At 61.5% G+C, this 16,190-nt stretch overlaps 1 protein-coding gene across 6 annotated transcripts; it reads left to right on the top strand.

Moving 5' to 3' along the window:
* Positions 1–2,189: 2,189 nt before the first annotated feature.
* On the top strand, positions 2,190–15,780 carry PCMTD2 (protein-L-isoaspartate (D-aspartate) O-methyltransferase domain containing 2). 6 transcript variants are annotated; one of them, XM_045832651.1, is made up of 6 exons: positions 2,190–2,401; positions 5,314–5,738; positions 7,564–7,666; positions 8,379–8,514; positions 11,427–11,550; positions 13,250–15,780. In XM_045832651.1, the coding sequence occupies exons 2-6, from the start codon at positions 5,432–5,434 to the stop codon at positions 13,627–13,629; spliced, it is 1,050 nt and encodes a 349-aa protein (XP_045688607.1). In that variant the 5' UTR covers positions 2,190–2,401; positions 5,314–5,431; the 3' UTR covers positions 13,630–15,780. The 6 variants fall into 6 exon arrangements, with proteins under 6 accessions (XP_045688607.1, XP_045688601.1, XP_045688602.1 ...); XM_045832645.1 differs by having other exon boundaries at positions 2,193–2,401; positions 8,379–8,550; XM_045832646.1 differs by lacking the exon at positions 2,190–2,401 and adding an exon at positions 2,606–3,011 and having other exon boundaries at positions 8,379–8,550.
* Positions 15,781–16,190: the final 410 nt, after the last annotated feature.

The raw sequence follows: 16,190 nt of genomic DNA, 5'->3' as shown, positions 1-16,190 counted from the left end.
ACTGCATTTGTGTGGGGCTATTTCTTGGCTCTCCGTCCTGTTCCATCAGTCTATCTGTCCACGCTTTCACCAATTCCATACTGTCCTGATGACCATCATTTACAGTGAGTCCTGAAGTTGGGTGTGTCAGGCCTCCAATTTTGTTCTCCTCCAATGTTGTATAGGGTTTTCTGGGGTTTTTTTTGCCTCTCCATATTATTTTGTTTATTATTTTTTATTTATTGATTGTCGAGAGAAAGAAAGGTTGTGGGGGAGAGAGAGGGACAAATCAATTTGTTGTCCCACTTGTTTATGGGTTGCTTCTTGTATGTGCCCTGACCGAGGGCATCTGCAACCTTGGCGCGTTGGGACAACATTGTAATCACCGTTAGGTGGAGTCTGAGCAGCGACCACTTTGGGACTGATTATTTCTCCTGGCTGAGGCAAGACCCTCTGTGTACTCTGTCCAATGTCCCATGGACCACCAGGCTTCCAATCTGGCTGGTAGGGACAGGCACTTCTCCCTGCCTGATATGACTGTGGCCATTGTCACTTCTAATCATGCTTTTGCTGCCTGGGGCTGTCTCTGTACACGCAGGGGCTTACTAATTCTCTGCGGCATCCTCGAGGGGGCCTGCAGGTCTCCACGACGTTCCTCGTATCCAGTCTGCTTTGGGGCTGCTGGCTGCCTCGGTCTCCCTGCACTCTCAGCTCCACTTCTTCCCCTCAGGGGGTCCTCCAGGCCCTGCGTGGGCTCCCCTCTGCCTTGCAGTCTGGGAACTGGTGGGAGCAGAAGGGGCGATTGAAGGCTTGGCCCAGTGGTTTCTCATCTCCCAGGAGTCTCTGAGCTTCGCTGTGTAACAGCCAGAGTCCAAAGAACTGCTGCTTCACAGATGGGTCCACCTCTGGTGCTGGCAGGCAAGAGAGCCTGTCCGGCTCCTGCCGTTCCGTCTCCGTCGCAGCTTCAGAGTTTTTGGTGCAGAGTTCTAGTTGCAGTCGATGAAGAACATTCTGGAGATGACGGTGGTGATGGTGACACAACAATGTGAATGTGCTTAATGCCAGTGTAATTAATGGTTAAAGTGATACATTTTATGTTATCTGTATATTTCCACAATAAAAAACTTAAAAGGGGGGTTACCTGAGTCAAAGGAAGCCTTAGCACTGCACTTTGAAGACACCACAACCCAGAATGACCCTGACCAATGGCCAGCAAGGGTGACTCAACAACCCTGGCAAGTGAGGGCTTGTCAGGCGGCCCGTGCAGGGGAAACCGCCTGGCCAAGAACGGCCCAAAACCAGATGCCGTCAAGCACAACTCCCCTGCTCTGAGATCAGGTCCACCTCCAACAGTCTAGGGCTGTGATTCGACACCTCCCGCGCCCTGTCCCACTGGCCACCAAAGCTTAGGTTCGTCAGTTTTACCAGGCGGCCCTGTCAGCTGGAGGTGAACAAAGCGGACACACCCTTACCCGGCCCTAACCCTGCCTCTTCTTCCCGCTGGTAAGCCGTTCCTGTCCTTCCTCTCTCTCAGGCCCGCAGACTTGCATGCGGGTGCATGTACTGAATTGTGTTTCACCCCCCCCCCCCGGATCCTTTGTGTTTGAGGCCAACACCCAGGAACCACAACGCTGTGACAGTAGCGTTTGTTTCTTCAGATGACACTGCTGGACTTGGGAGTCATTTGAGATGTCTTCCCTTGTCCTTTTAGGACAAAACAGCTGTGCGATAGTGAAACGTGTTTGTTCACAGCTGACTTTGCTGGACAGCTTAACCAGGCTGTCCCCACTGCGGGGTTCTCTACTGGGGCCTGGGAAAGAGGGCGATTCTGCTCCAGGGAGGTGGTGCAGGTCATGCAGGCGAGGGCGGTGGGGGGGCGGGGCAGAGCACGGACAGGAGGTCCGGGTCTGGCTTGCTGACGTCAGCACACTCTAGGCGGGATCCATCTAGTCCTTTCCTCCCTAGCCCGAAAGATCCTCCCGTGCCACCCACACCACAGCAGTCCCCGCCGCCCGTGGCTGTCCAACGCTCTGCCTGTCGTGCTCATAGAGGGGTCCTGGCTCGCGGTGCGGCGCCAAAGCGATTTTCCTCGCGCCCAGGGGCGTTCTGACCTCTGCATCCCCGTGGGGTCAAGGCCCGCCCTGTGTCTACGGGACGCGCCTCGCAGTCAGTCCACCGGGCGCGACCTCGTGGGCGGGGCCGAGGGCGGGGTCAGCAGGGAGGGGCGGGGCCGGGCCCACCCACAGCGCCGTTACCCCTGTCTGCGCCGGGCCGGGGCGCACGCGCAGTCAGGCCGTTGCCCGCGCAGGCGCACTGGGGCGACGGATGTTTACGGCTGTGGAGGTCGGAGCGGCGCAGGCTGGCGGCGGACGGGCGAGCGGCGCCCGGGGAGCTGCGGGTCGCGGGCCGGCGGAACCCGGAGGTAGAGCCGCCGCCGCCGCCCTGGGCCCCTCTCTGCTGTCCACCTGTGCCCGCTCCCCGGCCCGAGCGCCCGCCCCGGGCCCTCCCCGCCCCCCACCCCGTCCCCGTCCCGCGTCCCCGGAGCGCGTCGTCACAGCCGCGGGGCGCGGCGGCTCCCCAAGTTGCGCGGCGGAAACGTCCGCAGTTAGTTTCCGGGCGAGTCAGGGGTCCCCGCGGGTCGACGCAGACAGGACCCGGGGCCTCGGCGGGGGGGACAGTCGCCCCCAGCCTGGGGTCACGGGCGGGCCGCGCCCAGCGCGGGGACAGCCCCTCGCGTCGCTGCGGCTCGGAGAAGCCGCTCGGCCCGCGTCCCGGCGTCAGGCCGTCCTGCGGGGGCAGCGGCGCGGGTCCGCCCGCGCGGCTCGCTGACCCGGCCCGGGCGCGGGGGTCCCGGGCGACACTGTCCGCGGCACGACGGCGAGCCCGGCGGGCGCAGGTCCAGACGTCGGGGCCGCGCGGCGTGGGGTGGACGCGGCCCCCGGCCCCGCGTGACCCCGGCCCGGCCGTCAGCGGCGGCGCTGGGCGCGCACAGCGGCCCCGGAGCGTTGGAGAAGGATGACCCCGCGTTTTTCGTAAGAACTCGGGCTTTCAGGAGGAGAAACCTCAGTTTCTTCCGTCGTCCTTCTCGCCGGGGGTGCGGCTTTGGGCTCCTTTCCCAGCCGCCTCCCACGCGAGTCACTTTGCCTTGACCTTCCCCGAGAAGCGGCACTCCGGTTGGGACAGGGGCCCCCACGCGCCGCCGACAAGCCCCGAGGCCTGGACGGGACCTCACGTGCGAGCCCGCAGGGCCGGTCACTGCCCGCGGCCCTGGGTCCGGTGGCGCAGCCTCAGAAGAGCAGTTCTCGTCCCTTCGCCCCGTGGGGTCTGCGCGGCCGCGCGGCCTTGGCCGCGGGGACACGGAGGGAGTGTGAGAGGCCCCCAGGGTGTTGCCGCCTTGAGAACAGTCGGAAGCGTTTGTGGGGGAGACACGGGCTTACGGCCAGTCCTGGGTTTGCATTCCAGGCCGGCCGGCGGGTGACGTCAGCAAAGCGAGCGCGCTGCCGCGTCCGTTCGCCCGATGGCGTGCTGAAGCCAGAAGGCGGTCGTGACCGGCAGGTGGTGCCTGTGAAAAGGTTGGACTGTTTGTAGTGGAAAACAGACAAGCGAACACACTAGCTCTTGCACACGAATACACTTTCAAAGTGAGGTGAAGTGGGAGAGAGGTACGCAAAACGAAGCCCGTGTTTGCCGAGCGTGGCACAGCTTCTGGGTGAGAGGCCCTGGCGGTGGGGGGGGGGTGGGGGTGGGGGGGGGGGGGGGGGTGGGGCTGTGGTTCCAGGCCGTTTCCCGGCAGGCCCTGGAGCGGCCGCGCACAGCTGCACTTGTCGCCACTGACCCACATCTCCAGAGGACTGTCCTAGACCTGGGGTGCGGACTTCAGCCTGAAAACTAAGTGGCTTATCCCAGATTAAATTCGACCTCATTAGCACTTTGTCCCGCCCGTTTGACTGGCCTGGGACGAGACCTGACCAGGGCTCTGACACAAACCGGGGCTGGAGACCTGACCATCGGACCATCCGGTGGTGGGTGGAGTGCACCCTGGGCCCTCCCTCCAGTCCTGCTGATGAAGGTGGGAGGCCCTGACTCTGGCGGGAGAGAGCCCCGGGCCCGCACGTCCGTGCGCTCGTGAGGAGCGGGAGCTGTGTCACGGTGCTCGTCTCTGCTGGGGGGAACCTCTCCCACTACGGCTTCCACTTGTGAGTGGGGTGTCTCTGGGCCCACCATTCCTCACGATCCCGTCCTGTTACGAAGCCAGTGGGTTCTGAGGGTGAAGCCGGCATGAACTGCAGAGTCACAGGTCACAGTGTCTTACGGGAGTGGCCTCCTCCAGACGGGTGCTAGTCTCTGAGGTCAGACGTCTTCCTTTCCCCGCTGACTGACGCGCCGTCTGGTGCTCTGTTACCGTGTTGTGTTCAGTACAGCTGTTAGTCCGAGAAAGTGTCGTGGAGGAGCGTGACGTGGGAACAGATAATTCCATTCTTTTTGGAAGAGTAAGACCTCTACAGAGCACTTTCCCTAAGAATTCGGTGACAGTACATGATGTACCATCAGTCGGCCCAGAGGCGACGCAGTGCTGCCTTGTGCTCTGGAAGGCAGGTGGGAAGAAGGTGACAAGTGTCCAATTGCCTCACAGAGCTGGAAAGGCTAGACTTGGCAAAGGGTACGGGTTCGAGTAGCAGCTCTTCCTGCCCATAAACTGCAGCCTAGAGACAGACGTTGTGTGTGTTGTGATACTGTTTGTCACAAGAGTCTGTTGGGTGAGAGAGTCTGTGGCTGCTGTCTCTGCCTGAAGTCTGTGCACTGGGGTGTCCAGGCGCGAGGTTGTCGGGCGTGCTGTGCGTGGGGTGCAGAGCTGCCCGGTGAGACACAGGACACCACCCACAGCTGAATTTCGGATAAGCACCAAATACCTTTCAGTGCCTGCTGTCCACCCGAGTTCCAGCGTGTTGTGCTTTGAAGACGCACAGAAAGGGAGCAGAGCAGTGGCCCAAGAAGGGGCTCCCGACGCCTGCTCTCGGGTTTGCACTTGGCGGTTTCGCCGCAGGTGCACGTGTCCCCGCGGAGGCAGGCCTGCCTTCAGGACGAGTTTCAGCCTGAATTCCAGACTTGGCAGATTGACAATGAAAGCCAAGTATGGAAATCACAGTTTAATGATGTTTTAAAGTTGTTTAATATGTGTTAAGTGTCTCAAGGTCGTTAGAATTCAGTTGATACTGTGAGGGACAGACTTCCTTCTGTGTGGATATCATCGAGTTTATTTCCTTCCGAACCTGATGTCTTTGGGGCTGGGGCAGGTGGGCGTTGACCAAATGTATCCATCTGTGTTACTTTCAGAGGCCAGAGTTTGCAGCGGGCCTGTGCTCCGAACGTGCATTGCTCTGCATCTCCTGTGACCGTGAACAGCTCTTCTGGCATGTTCTGACCTCAGTGCTGCCCCCGGGTGCTGGTGAGCATGGGCGGGGCCGTGAGCGCCGGCGAGGACAACGACGAGCTGATCGACAACCTGAAGGAGGCGCAGTACATCCGCACCGAGCTGGTGGAGCAGGCCTTCCGCGCCATCGACCGCGCGGACTACTACCTGGAGGAGTTCAGGGAGAATGCGTACAAAGACCTGGCGTGGAAGCACGGCAACATCCACCTGTCGGCCCCGTGCATCTACTCGGAGGTGATGGAGGCCCTGGACCTGCAGCCAGGCCTCTCGTTCCTGAACCTGGGCAGTGGCACCGGCTACCTGAGCTCCATGGTGGGGCTCATCCTAGGTAATCGGGAGGGCCTGCGGCAGAGGAGAGGCCGAGGGCAGTGTCCCGCGCAGTGGCCTGTCCAGCTGCCCCCGGCCTTCCCGGCAGTTGTCCGGTGTCATTTACTGACAGTCGCTGGGGGCGCTGGTGAAGGGAGCCCAGGGGCACCCTCCCACCTCTGTCCCCTCCCACCTGGGCCTCCAGCAGGGGCGCAGCAAGCCCCCTCCTGGACAGCAGAGCCCCTGACCGCGGCGCACATCTGGACACGGCCTGGTTTGTTTGCCTAATGGAGTCATTCTGTCCCCAAATTGAGAAAAATTAACTTCAAGGTCCCCTGGGAATTAAAGTTCTCTGAAGCAGTTTTTGTCTCTTTTGGCATTTGAATACCGGAATAACTAATATCTGTATGTTTACTTTTAATTGAATTCCAGGGTGAGGGATTTCACAGTTCATCTTATTTGAAGCCATTTGGCAACGGTGTCAGATATCTGAGGATTAGTTTAATTCCTACTTGGGGTAAAATGTGGTGGGGGAAAGGCATGGTAACAGCTGTTGTGGCCGAAAGCTTGGCGGTGGCGGGGTTTATTGAGGAGGAGCGGGACCGGGTCCTGGGCATCGAGGCCAGACCCTGGCAGCCTTGCTGCGGGGAAGAGGCAGCCTTGGCCCATCCTGGACGGGTGGGGGGCCTGGCATTACGGTGAGTTTGTGGAAGAAAGGTGTAAGTTGTTTTGAAGGGATTCACGGTGGGTGTGGATGGGGGAGGGAAGGGGAGGTGGGCCAGTTCTGGGACAGGTGTGCCGTCCGTGAGGGTTGGCCGTGGGGGGCAGGGGGGCAGACGCACGTGCGAGGGAGACGCAGGCGTCTGGCGTGGGGCTGGCCCTCCGGGTGAGAGCTGAGACGGTGCCCGGGAGCCGAGGCAGACACACTGCTGGGGTGTGTGTGAAGGGGCGACTGCCCCCTGAGGAGGCGGCACGTGTGGGCCAGCACCTCTGTCCCCATTCGGTGTGTCCCTGGAGCGCCCTCTTCAGGTCGTTCCGCCCTGACACTGTTTCTCGCAAATCCCTCCAGGGGTCAGAACCTCACACTGGCCTCCCGGTGCCTGCAGATCTGAGGTCTAAAGGCCTTCAGCCGACACAGGGTCCTCCCTCTTTCTCACCACAGCTGCCTTTTTGCCTGGCCCTGAACTTGATCCCTTTCCCGCCACATTCCTGCTTGTTTTGTGGGCTCCTGTCCTTGGTGAGGGCCCATTTGCAAAGACATGTTTCTTCTTCAGTTTATTAGTTAGACTGTGAACTTCTGTTTCAGACCTTGGCTTTTTTAAAAAAGTCTCCACCTGAGGACATGCGTTCTTGATTTTGGAGAGAGGAAGAGAGGGAGAGAGACACCAACAAGTGAAAGCACCATCTGTCAGTTGCCTCCTGTCTGTCAGTTGTCCCTGTGTCCAAGCAGGGACCGGACCTGCAGCCTGGGCATATGCCCCGACTGGGAATGGAGACCTTTGGTCTGCAGGACAGTGCTCTGAACCATTGAACCACACTGGCCAGGGCAGATCTTGGCTGTTTCACATTTTCAAATACTTCTCCAGAAGTTGGAGAACAGGGAGGCTTAGGCTTTGGAAAGCCGTGGAATCAATAACTCGGAGAAGCGAGCATTTTTGATGTGAGCAGAGGCTGCCCTGTGTGCAGGGCAGTGTGGTGGTCTGGGCCAGTCGTGCGGTGAGACTGGAGGGCTCATGAACTCTTGCAGCTGCTCTCGCAGAGTCAGACCCTGTGCAGACGAAGCGGGAGCAGTGCGGGGTGCTAGGTGTTGCTCCAGTTCCAGCCCTTGTCTTGTCTGAACCTTCCAGGCCCTTTTGGTGTGAACCACGGTGTGGAGCTTCATCCAGACGTGACTGAGTACGCAAAGCAGAAACTAGACTTCTTCATCAGGACCAGCGACAGCTTCGATAGGTGAGGCCAAGGCCTGGCCCTCGGGGGGCTGCAGTGGGACCTGGGCGAGATGCAGGGTTCCAGGACCGGCGTGTGATGGGAGAGCAGGGCGTGCATAGGCGTGTCCTCGTGGTGTGAAAGCGTGTTGTCCTTGTAAGGGTTTGTGGGCTGGGAGCCTGGGTGGAGGCGACTTCTCGCCGATGCGGCGAGAGAGGAGACAGCGTGTTCGCTTCGCTCAGTCCTCAGCGTCTCCGACGGAGACGTCTCATCAGCTGTTTCCGAAAGGGAAGTGTTACATCTGTCTTTAAACAGCCCTTGTAACTAACCCTTGCCATTTTTAAACAAAGCACGGAAGTTCTTACTCTAGGGATTACCATTTTCAGAAAAACTGAATGTGTTTCACGTGCCCTCATCTTCCTCGTGCAGCAGCCTTGCAGCAAAGGAACGAGTTAAATGCAGAGCAGAGATGAGGCTGATTGGAGGGTGATGGTTTCAGCTTGGATCTTGCTCACGATACTCACTTTCGTGATCTGTGGTTTGGAACTTGCAGGGTTCCAATTATTAATAGTTTAATCCGCCTGAGCTCCGGCTCCCAGTTTCTGGCGGGTTACGTTGTATCGGGTTGCTGTGCGACTGTAGATGACAGTGTCTGGCCTGTGGCTGCGTCACGGGGTTACTGTAGAGACTCGGCACAGGTCCCCGTTTGTGGGACGAACACAGTTTTCACTGGCAGGTTCGACTTCTGCGAACCCTCCTTCGTGACCGGCAACTGCCTGGAGATCGCGCCGGACTGCTCCCAGTACGACCGGGTGTACTGCGGCGCCGGCGTGCGCAAGGAGCACGAGGACTACATGAAGAGCTTGCTCAAGGTGGGCGGCATCCTGGTCATGCCGCTGGAGGAGAAGGTCAGACCCCTTCCCGGCTGGCGTCCTTGTGCGCGCGCCCTCCGCCAGGGTCTGCTCAGGAGGTCGACGTGTTTCCCTGTCACCTTGTGACTACTGCCCGTGCCCCACAGATGAGGAGACGCAGGCAGGGGCAGGTGCTGGCTCCGCAGAGCCACCCTGAGCGCCCCCCGGTCTCTGCCCCCCGCCCCTCCCCTGAGCTGAGCCCCTGCCCCTGCTGTGCTGTCAGGAGGTTAGTATGTGTCGGAAGGACCGGAACGAGTGTGTTCTGATTGGCAGTCTGGTTGTGACAGGCTGCGCTGGTGAGTGTTGCACCTGAATCTCGTGTGAGAGTCGTGCCCAAGTCTGCTGTGTGGTCATGAAGGTCTCTGTGTGTTTTCTTTTTTCCTTGCACTTTCCCACTGCCATTTAGTCCCTTAGACCCCCACCCCAGCCCCTCCACACTGCTGTCCATGACCATGAGTCCTTTTACCTCTTTGCTTGATACCCTCCACCCCCTAAATCCCCTCCCCCCGTGGCTGTCATCCCGCTTGTGTGTCTTTGATGTTGTGCTTAAATGGGAAAGGCAGACATGACTAGGTCATGGGGATGGATGTCTCTCTGTCACAAGACCTAGGAAAGATGGAAGTGATACAATTAAGAGAGTGTGTGTGTTTTCACAATTTTCAGTAATTAAGAAAAGGTTTTATTTATTTGTTTTTAGAGAGAGAGGGAGAGAAACATCAATGTGTGGTTGCCTCTCATGCGCCCCCTCCTGGGGACCTGGCCCACAACCCAGGCCTGTGCCCTGACTGGGAATCGAACCAGCGACCCTTTGGTTCACAGGCCGGCACTCAGTCCACTGAGTCACACCAGCCAGGGCAGTTGTCTGTAATTTTCAAATGTTCACATTTAGTTTATTTTGATCTTTTTTGTCGGAGAAGCGTTTGTTCACCTTAGGAAATGAGTGGATCGGGGACATTGCCCCCAGTTTCCACCCTGATGGCCGAGTGCGGCCCTCGTGCCTGCCGGTAGCATGGGTCCTTGTGAGGACGGGGCTGCGTGTTTCAGGTTGCACGCAGGCTCGTGTGCGGGGGTGCGTGACCGCGACCTCCCGTCTGCCAGCGCTCGCACCGCGGTCCGTGGTGCTGGCCCAGTCCGTGCCTGCGTGCCTGCGCCTCAGCCCGGACACAGGCTGCGTCGTCCCCACGAGGCGATGTCACTGGAGGCCCCGTGAAGTGAAGACAGTGAGGGAAAAACGAAAGGTTCACGGGAGAGACCAGTGAGTCTCCGGAAATAAAAACAAGTCCGCTCACGCCGACCTGACCCGGTGGCTCTGTGACCCCCGGGAACTCGGCTGCAGTGCGGGCTGCTGGGGACCGTGCCCTCCCGTGGGAAGAAGCTTGCTCGTAGGCGTCGAGCCTGCGTCCGTGCCAGGGTCGGTCTCTGGGAGGTGACCTCGCAGCCAGCCCCAGCCCCAACAGTCAGCGGTGATTTCTCAGTAGCTTCAGACGCCAGCCAGTGTTCGGATTGCCATGATTGTCTCAAAACGCACCTGAACCGTGTGTGTGGGTCGGGCCAGTGCCTGGCTTGCGATTTGCGTCTGGTCGACGTGTCTCCCACGTGTTTTTCCATCGGCGAGTTCTTTTTCTTGGCAGTTTACTTGTTGAGGACGTGAGGTCATTCGGCCTGCAGAGCAGCCTGGACCTGGGGCCGCACGTCTGGGTGCTGGTGTCTCCCATGTTCTTCCCGGGCTGTGCCCCCTGGGAGCCGGCAGCCGGGGTCTCTGGCCCGCGCTCCGCGTCAGCACCGCCCCGTGCGACGCTCGTCTGCTGTGCGTGGCGCCGCCATCCCCACCAGCTCTCTGATTTCTGCCACTGGCGGAAGGTTTCCTGCCTTTTTGCCTCTCGACTCCCCCAGAGACGTGCGAAGTGTGGCGCCCAGCCCGAGGGAGCCCTGCTGCTCCCGGCAGGTCAGCGTGGGGCGTGCGTGCGTCCGCGCTCACGGGCGGCCGTGCGGGCCCTGCTGGTGTGGCGGGAACCCGTGGGGCTCGTGCTGCAGCCACGTCGCCGCCGGGCGAGCCCGAGGGCCGTGGCCCCGGGCGGGGTCTCGTGCTCACCCGGGCGGCGTGGGGGTGTGCCACTGTGGGGGCGCGCCCGGCGTGTGTTGATGGCGCTTAAGCGTGTGATGCTCGCTGTGACGAGAACGTCTCCTTTAAAAAACGTCTTTGCTGACATTCAAGAATGCGAGTAACTTTTTTGTCTGGCGGGACTGCTGCTTTTGTCTCTGAGATGCACGACTCAGGGTCTTAGTTCTCCGAGGGTCTGCTGCTGCGCGGGAGGGGGCGGGTCCGCGCCGCACGCCTGAGCGGACGGTGCAGAGCACCGAGACCCAGTGCAGCCGCTGCGAGCCCTGCTCGGAGGAGCCCCCCTGGGGCAGCGCCGCTGGGTGCTCACTGGGGCTCTTCAGGGCGCAGCTCCCGTGGGCCCTGTGCTCCCGGGCAGAGTGGACGCCCTCCGGACGTCTCTGTGAGGCTGTGACCGCGGCTGTGTGGTGCTGGGCGTGGTCCCCACGGGCTGTGGGGAGCCCTGGCTGTCCCCTTCCCGCCTCCCCAGCACTGAAGGTGGCTGTGTCAGGAGCCCTTGTCCTTGTCTGCTCCCTCCTCCCCGGCGTGGTCCCCCGAGACGGGCGGGAGGGGAGAACCGTGGGTGCGCTCCGAGTGAGCCCGCTGGCAGCGCTGTGAGTGAGTCGGTCCGTGTCACCTCACGTCAGGGTCCCGTGGCGTCGGGCCCCCCGGGGACCCCTGAGTCTGCGCGTTCAGGCCGCACATGGGGACGACGGTCTGTGCTGGCCGGCCAGCAGCCGAGGCCTGCGCACACTCTCGCTCTGTCTCTGGGCAGCTGACGAAGATCACCCGCACCGGCCCCTCCGCCTGGGAGACCAAGAAGATCCTGGCCGTGTCCTTTGCCCCGCTGGTCCAGCCGCCCCGCTGCGAGTCCGGGAAGTCCAGGCTCGTCCACCTACGTGAGTGCAGGGCCCCTGCGCGGCGTCCGACCTGTCGGCCTTGTCGGAAGGAGCCCCTCGGGCTCGAGGCCCGGGCTCGAGCGGTCGCCGCGGGGCGGGTCAGCCCGCGCTGCCTCTCGGGGCTCCGGAGGCGGCTGTGCAGCCGCGGCCTTGCGTTCCCAGCCTGGAAGAGTCACGTGGGTGAAGACAGTGCATTGGGAGGTCATGGGGTGTGGACAGGCCAGCCGGGTGGACGAGGGACCAGCAGGCAGGAGCCAGCTGGGGGGCGATGGGGGCTGTCCAGGCCAGAGGGCAGGTCAGACCGGAGACGCCGGCCTGGACGCGGGAGGACTCGGGGGGGCTCACGGGGACCTCCCTGGCGTGGGTTTAGGGCAGGCTCTGGGCCCTGGTGGGGACTGCGCTAGAGCCCGCCAGACACTGGGGCTGCCGGCCAGTGTCTGCTGAGGCCACAGGTTGGACGTCGGAGGGAGGAGTGAGCACGCAGAGGGGAGAAGAGTGGAAATCAGAGCCTGAGGAAGCAGCACTGTGGCCAGGTGGAGGGGGAGCCAGTGGGAGACTGAGGCTGGGACCAGAGCTGGGCCACCTCCCCTGGTGGCTCCCTGGGGAGGCTGGCGCTGGTGCTGGGAGGTCGGGTGGCCTGTGAAGGACTCGTTCCAGCCGCCTCAGGAGCGGCAGTGAGGGGCAGGGTGAGGCCTGGAGGCCTTCCTGGAAGAGGAGGACAGCAGAGCAGAGAGAAGGGTCGGTGCTGATGTGAGGACAGGGCGCTGAGAGTGGAGTTGTGGGAGCTCCCAGGCTGCCCTGGGGCCGTGGGCATTTGCTGAGACTCTGGGCAGGCCCCTCCAGGTGGGCAGGCCCCTCCAGGTGGGCTGACAGAGCTCCAGACGGTGAGCCCGCACTGCGGGCTGAGGTGGCGTGGAGCCGCCGGGGGGCCGGGGGGGGGGGACTGATGCCGGCCTTGAGCCGGATGGACCCAGACCCTTGATGCCTTGTCTTCTTGCTCCGGAAAGAACCGTCGCGGGCTGTGTGTGTGGGGCCTACTGGAGACTGAGCCGTCGTTTCCAGACTGGGCTTTTCTTTGGTGCGCTTTAGAGTTTTGTTTTGTTTTGTGTTTTTAAAGAGAACTTTAAAGATCACTTATTTGTTTATTTTTAGACAGGGGAAGGGAGGGAGAGAGGGGGAGAAACATCCGTGTGGGAGAGGTACACTGATCAGCGCCCCCTGCTGGGCACCTGGCCCGCAGCCCTGGCCGCGCCCGGACTGGGAATGGAACCGACGCCCTTTGGTTCTCAGGCCGGCGCTCGGTCCACGGAGCCCCACCAGCTGGGGCTAGAGTTTTTATTCTTAAAAAGGTTGTGGATTTGGTTTTCTCTGCTTTCACAAAAAAGGGAGTGGTCTGTAAAGCGCTGTGAGCTCCTTAAGGCGGAAGTGAGCGTGCAGGACGAGAGGGTCGGTGAGGAGACGCGGGGTGGGCGTGGGCGTGGGGCGGGGAGATGCAGGAAAGCGGGGCCAGGCTGCGGCTCTGCCCGCGGGGCAGCCGGCAGGGCTGCTCCGCGCTTGTCTGGGTTCAGGGCCACGTCTGCTCGTGCAGCGTCTCCTGAGGAGCGCTCCCGGGCTGTGCCGTGTCCGAGGACACGCGGGTTTGGGGTGGCGAGGCCCGTGCTGCCGCCACAGACGCTGACGCCTGCCCTTTGCCCCGCAGCCCCCCCGGCGGTGCGCAGCCTGCAGGACCTGGCCCGCATCGCCATCCGGGCCGCCGTCAAGAGGGCCATCCGCCAGGAAGCGGCGAGCGGGGGCGGGGGCGCGCCGAGGACCACCCCCAGGCTCAAGCGGAGGAGAGTCCGCCGCCGGCGCATGGAGACCATCGTCTTTCTGGACAAAGAGGTCTTTGCCAGCCGCATTTCCAGCCCGTCGGAGGACAGCGGCTGCGAGGGTCTGGACGAGGAGCCGCGGGAGGGGGAGGCGCCGAGCCCGGCCGAGGCGAGGCCCGAGCCCCCGGTGAACCTGCTGCGGGAGAAGGTGCTGGGCCTGCCCCTGCCGGAGCCCCTGAAGCGCTACCTGCTGTACCACAGGGACAAGTGAGCGGCGGCGGGCGGGCGGCCGGCGCCGCGGACCTTCTGCTGCAGCGGCCGCCCCGCCTGCCCGTCCGTCCGTCCGCCAGCCCGTCCCCCGCGTCCGCTTCGGGCTCCGTGACTGCGCGGGGCTTTCGTGGAGCGGCGGGGTTCCTGGGACTGGATCTGACCCGCGCGCGTGCGCCGGACAGCGGCGCCCGGAGAGGGCGCGTCTCCCGAGCCCGGCGCCGCCTTCCAGGCGCCGGGAAGCTCGTGGAGGCCTGCGCTCCTTCCCCGCTCGCTCGGCGGGCGCCAAGGGGGGCTGCGCGGGCACGTGAGGGGGAGCGCAGACTCGAGAGTGCACGAACTCCCGTGTGGGTGTGACGCGCGTGTGTCTGAGTGTGAGCTGGACGTTATCGGCATCCGAGTTCCTGGCCCCGAGGTTCCGCGACGTCCCCTGCTTTTCCAGAGCCGGGACCTGACTGAGAAGCCCCCCTTATTTTCAGTAAATGAAGCAACTCGTAGGGGAGTGGCCCGTTGCGTGCTCTTTAATGGTGTCGGGGGAGGAGGGATGAAAGTGTCCAGCCGCCAGGTGTCCCTCAGGAGTTCCGGAGGAACCCCAGGGGATGTTTCCTGACCCTTCGCTGCCTGTGGGAGAGCCCGCGTCTGCGGAGCCCTGAAGAGGGAAACCCGTGCAGGCGAGCAGCCACACCGCTTTGGCCCCAGTGCCGGGCAGACGGGCTTTTTAAAAGGCCCCGGGTGTCTGAGGGTCTCCGTGCGTGGTCCCCAGGGCCGCGGGAGGGTCCAGGGCTCTCACACAACCCGAGTGGTTTCTTCTCTTTAACTGCAGTCGGCAGGTGGCCCTGCCGACAGCGTGCCGCTCTGCAGGCCCTCTCTCCCGGTTCTGGAGAAGAGCGCCTGTCAGCGCCGTGGTTTCTCTGCAGAGCACACACGTGCGGACCAGCTCCTGGGGGCGGGGGGCGCGGCGTCGCTCGGCCACCTGGGCGAAGCTGCTCTCCAGGCGGTGTCTGCGGGGCCTGGCGCCGGGTCAGGGTGTGGGCGCAGGAGGAGCGGGGCCTGTCGGTCTGGGGTTGCATCATTGCGTCCAGAACATCGGCTCTTCTCCACACTTTTACCCGGAAGGGGGGAGCAGTGTCAGGTGTGCACTGGGAACCTGAACTCGCCCACCCAGGTGGAGCCCCAGACCCACGGGCAGTGTCGCCCCATGCTCCTGGGGCGCTGCTGAAGGTCGGAGTCCCTGGCCTCAGCGATGTGACTGAGTTCTGGCCCTTTTTTACCCGATTGCTTTCTCCCGAGCGACTGGGCCATCTTCGTCCCAGGACGCCGTGTGTGCGCGGTGCAGCACGGGGTGCGGGGGCACCGGCCCTGGTCTGTGCGTGCGAGTACTCCTGCAGACGGCGTCCCTCCGCCCGCATCCCTGACCGTCCTGCGAGGCCCCTGGGAGACAAGGACGTTTCTGGACACGCTGTTAAATACGTGGCACCCGTGACATCTGTCATGTTATGTTGCCCGACTAAATTTTTCTCTTGTGATTGGATGTGGATTTCACTTATTCCCACCCGTGTTTGCCTTGCAGGAAGGCAGTACGTAAGACAGGTTTCCCCTGTGTGTGCTAACCCTTTCCTGACATTTTGTACTTACATATTGTCAGTTGTTACTTTTAAACTGGAACTTGGTTAAAGATACAAAGATATAATATATACGAAATAGCTTGGTGTTTGTCTTGTAAAAGTGCAGGAGAACTGCGTGGTCTTCCTCTGCGCCCCCGTCAGCAGCTGTGAGTGAGACGCCCCCGTGCGCTCTGCTGTCGGCCACCACGCTCTGAGCAGTCTGTATTTTTATATGTGACCTTTGTCTTGAAAGTAGTGAAGCCATAGAAATGTACAAAACAAATACCAAATTTGTAGATATCAAGTGTGTAATGTAAACACCAGCTGTGTGTGTGAACATGCGTCGGCCCGCCTCGGACTCGGAGGGCTGACGCGGGACCGTGGAGCAGGTGTGTGTGGGCCGGTGTCTGTGGGGAGATGCAGGGCGTGAGTGAAGGCTGTCGAGACATTGTGGCCGTCTCAGCCTGGCCCTTGCTTCCGGTGTGGGATAAAAATGCCCAACCGCCTTTTTTTTTTTTTTTTTTAAAAAATAAACTTTTTTTCTGTTAGAATGTGTTTTCTTTCGCTCTTTGTATTATTGCGACTCTGGTACATGAAGCGCATCTGGGTTACTTTTTCTGGCACGATTTTTGTGCATCGTGAAACTGTAGGAAGGTGGCTGGGCAGGGACAATACACCTTAGTGGCAGCGAAGGGGGAGGGTCAGGGATGGTTTGGGGTCAGAGTCAGGGGTTAGGATTGGACTTTAGGGTCAGGGGTTAGGGACGGGTCAGCTGGGTCAGGGTCAGGACTTCAGTTTTTGAGGAACACAGCTCGTTTTTCATTTCCAAGTCCGGTTTTTCCTGCACACCACTGCTGACTGTTTCAGCCCACCTGGGCTGCTGTAGGGAAACGCTGTTTGGGGATTTCTGGCAGGTTCTAAACCGCAGTCGGGCGGCTGGGAACTCCGAGATCAAGGTGCC

Source organism: Phyllostomus hastatus, unplaced genomic scaffold, assembly GCF_019186645.2.
Source record: "Phyllostomus hastatus isolate PE091 unplaced genomic scaffold, TTU_PhHast_1.1 phas_contig_17, whole genome shotgun sequence".
In the NCBI taxonomy this organism is placed as follows: domain Eukaryota; kingdom Metazoa; phylum Chordata; class Mammalia; order Chiroptera; family Phyllostomidae; genus Phyllostomus; species Phyllostomus hastatus.
This window is presented reverse-complemented; position numbering and strand designations above follow the sequence as displayed.

Coding starts and splice junctions, on each gene's coding strand:
- PCMTD2 (XM_045832645.1), top strand. CDS start 5,432: ATGGGCGGGGCCGTGAGCGCCGGCGAGGACAACGACGAGCTGATCGAC. Junction 5,739..7,563: donor CATGGTGGGGCTCATCCTAG/GTAATCGGGAGG, acceptor TGAACCTTCCAG/GCCCTTTTGGTGTGAACCAC. Junction 7,667..8,378: donor ACCAGCGACAGCTTCGATAG/GTGAGGCCAAGG, acceptor TTTCACTGGCAG/GTTCGACTTCTGCGAACCCT.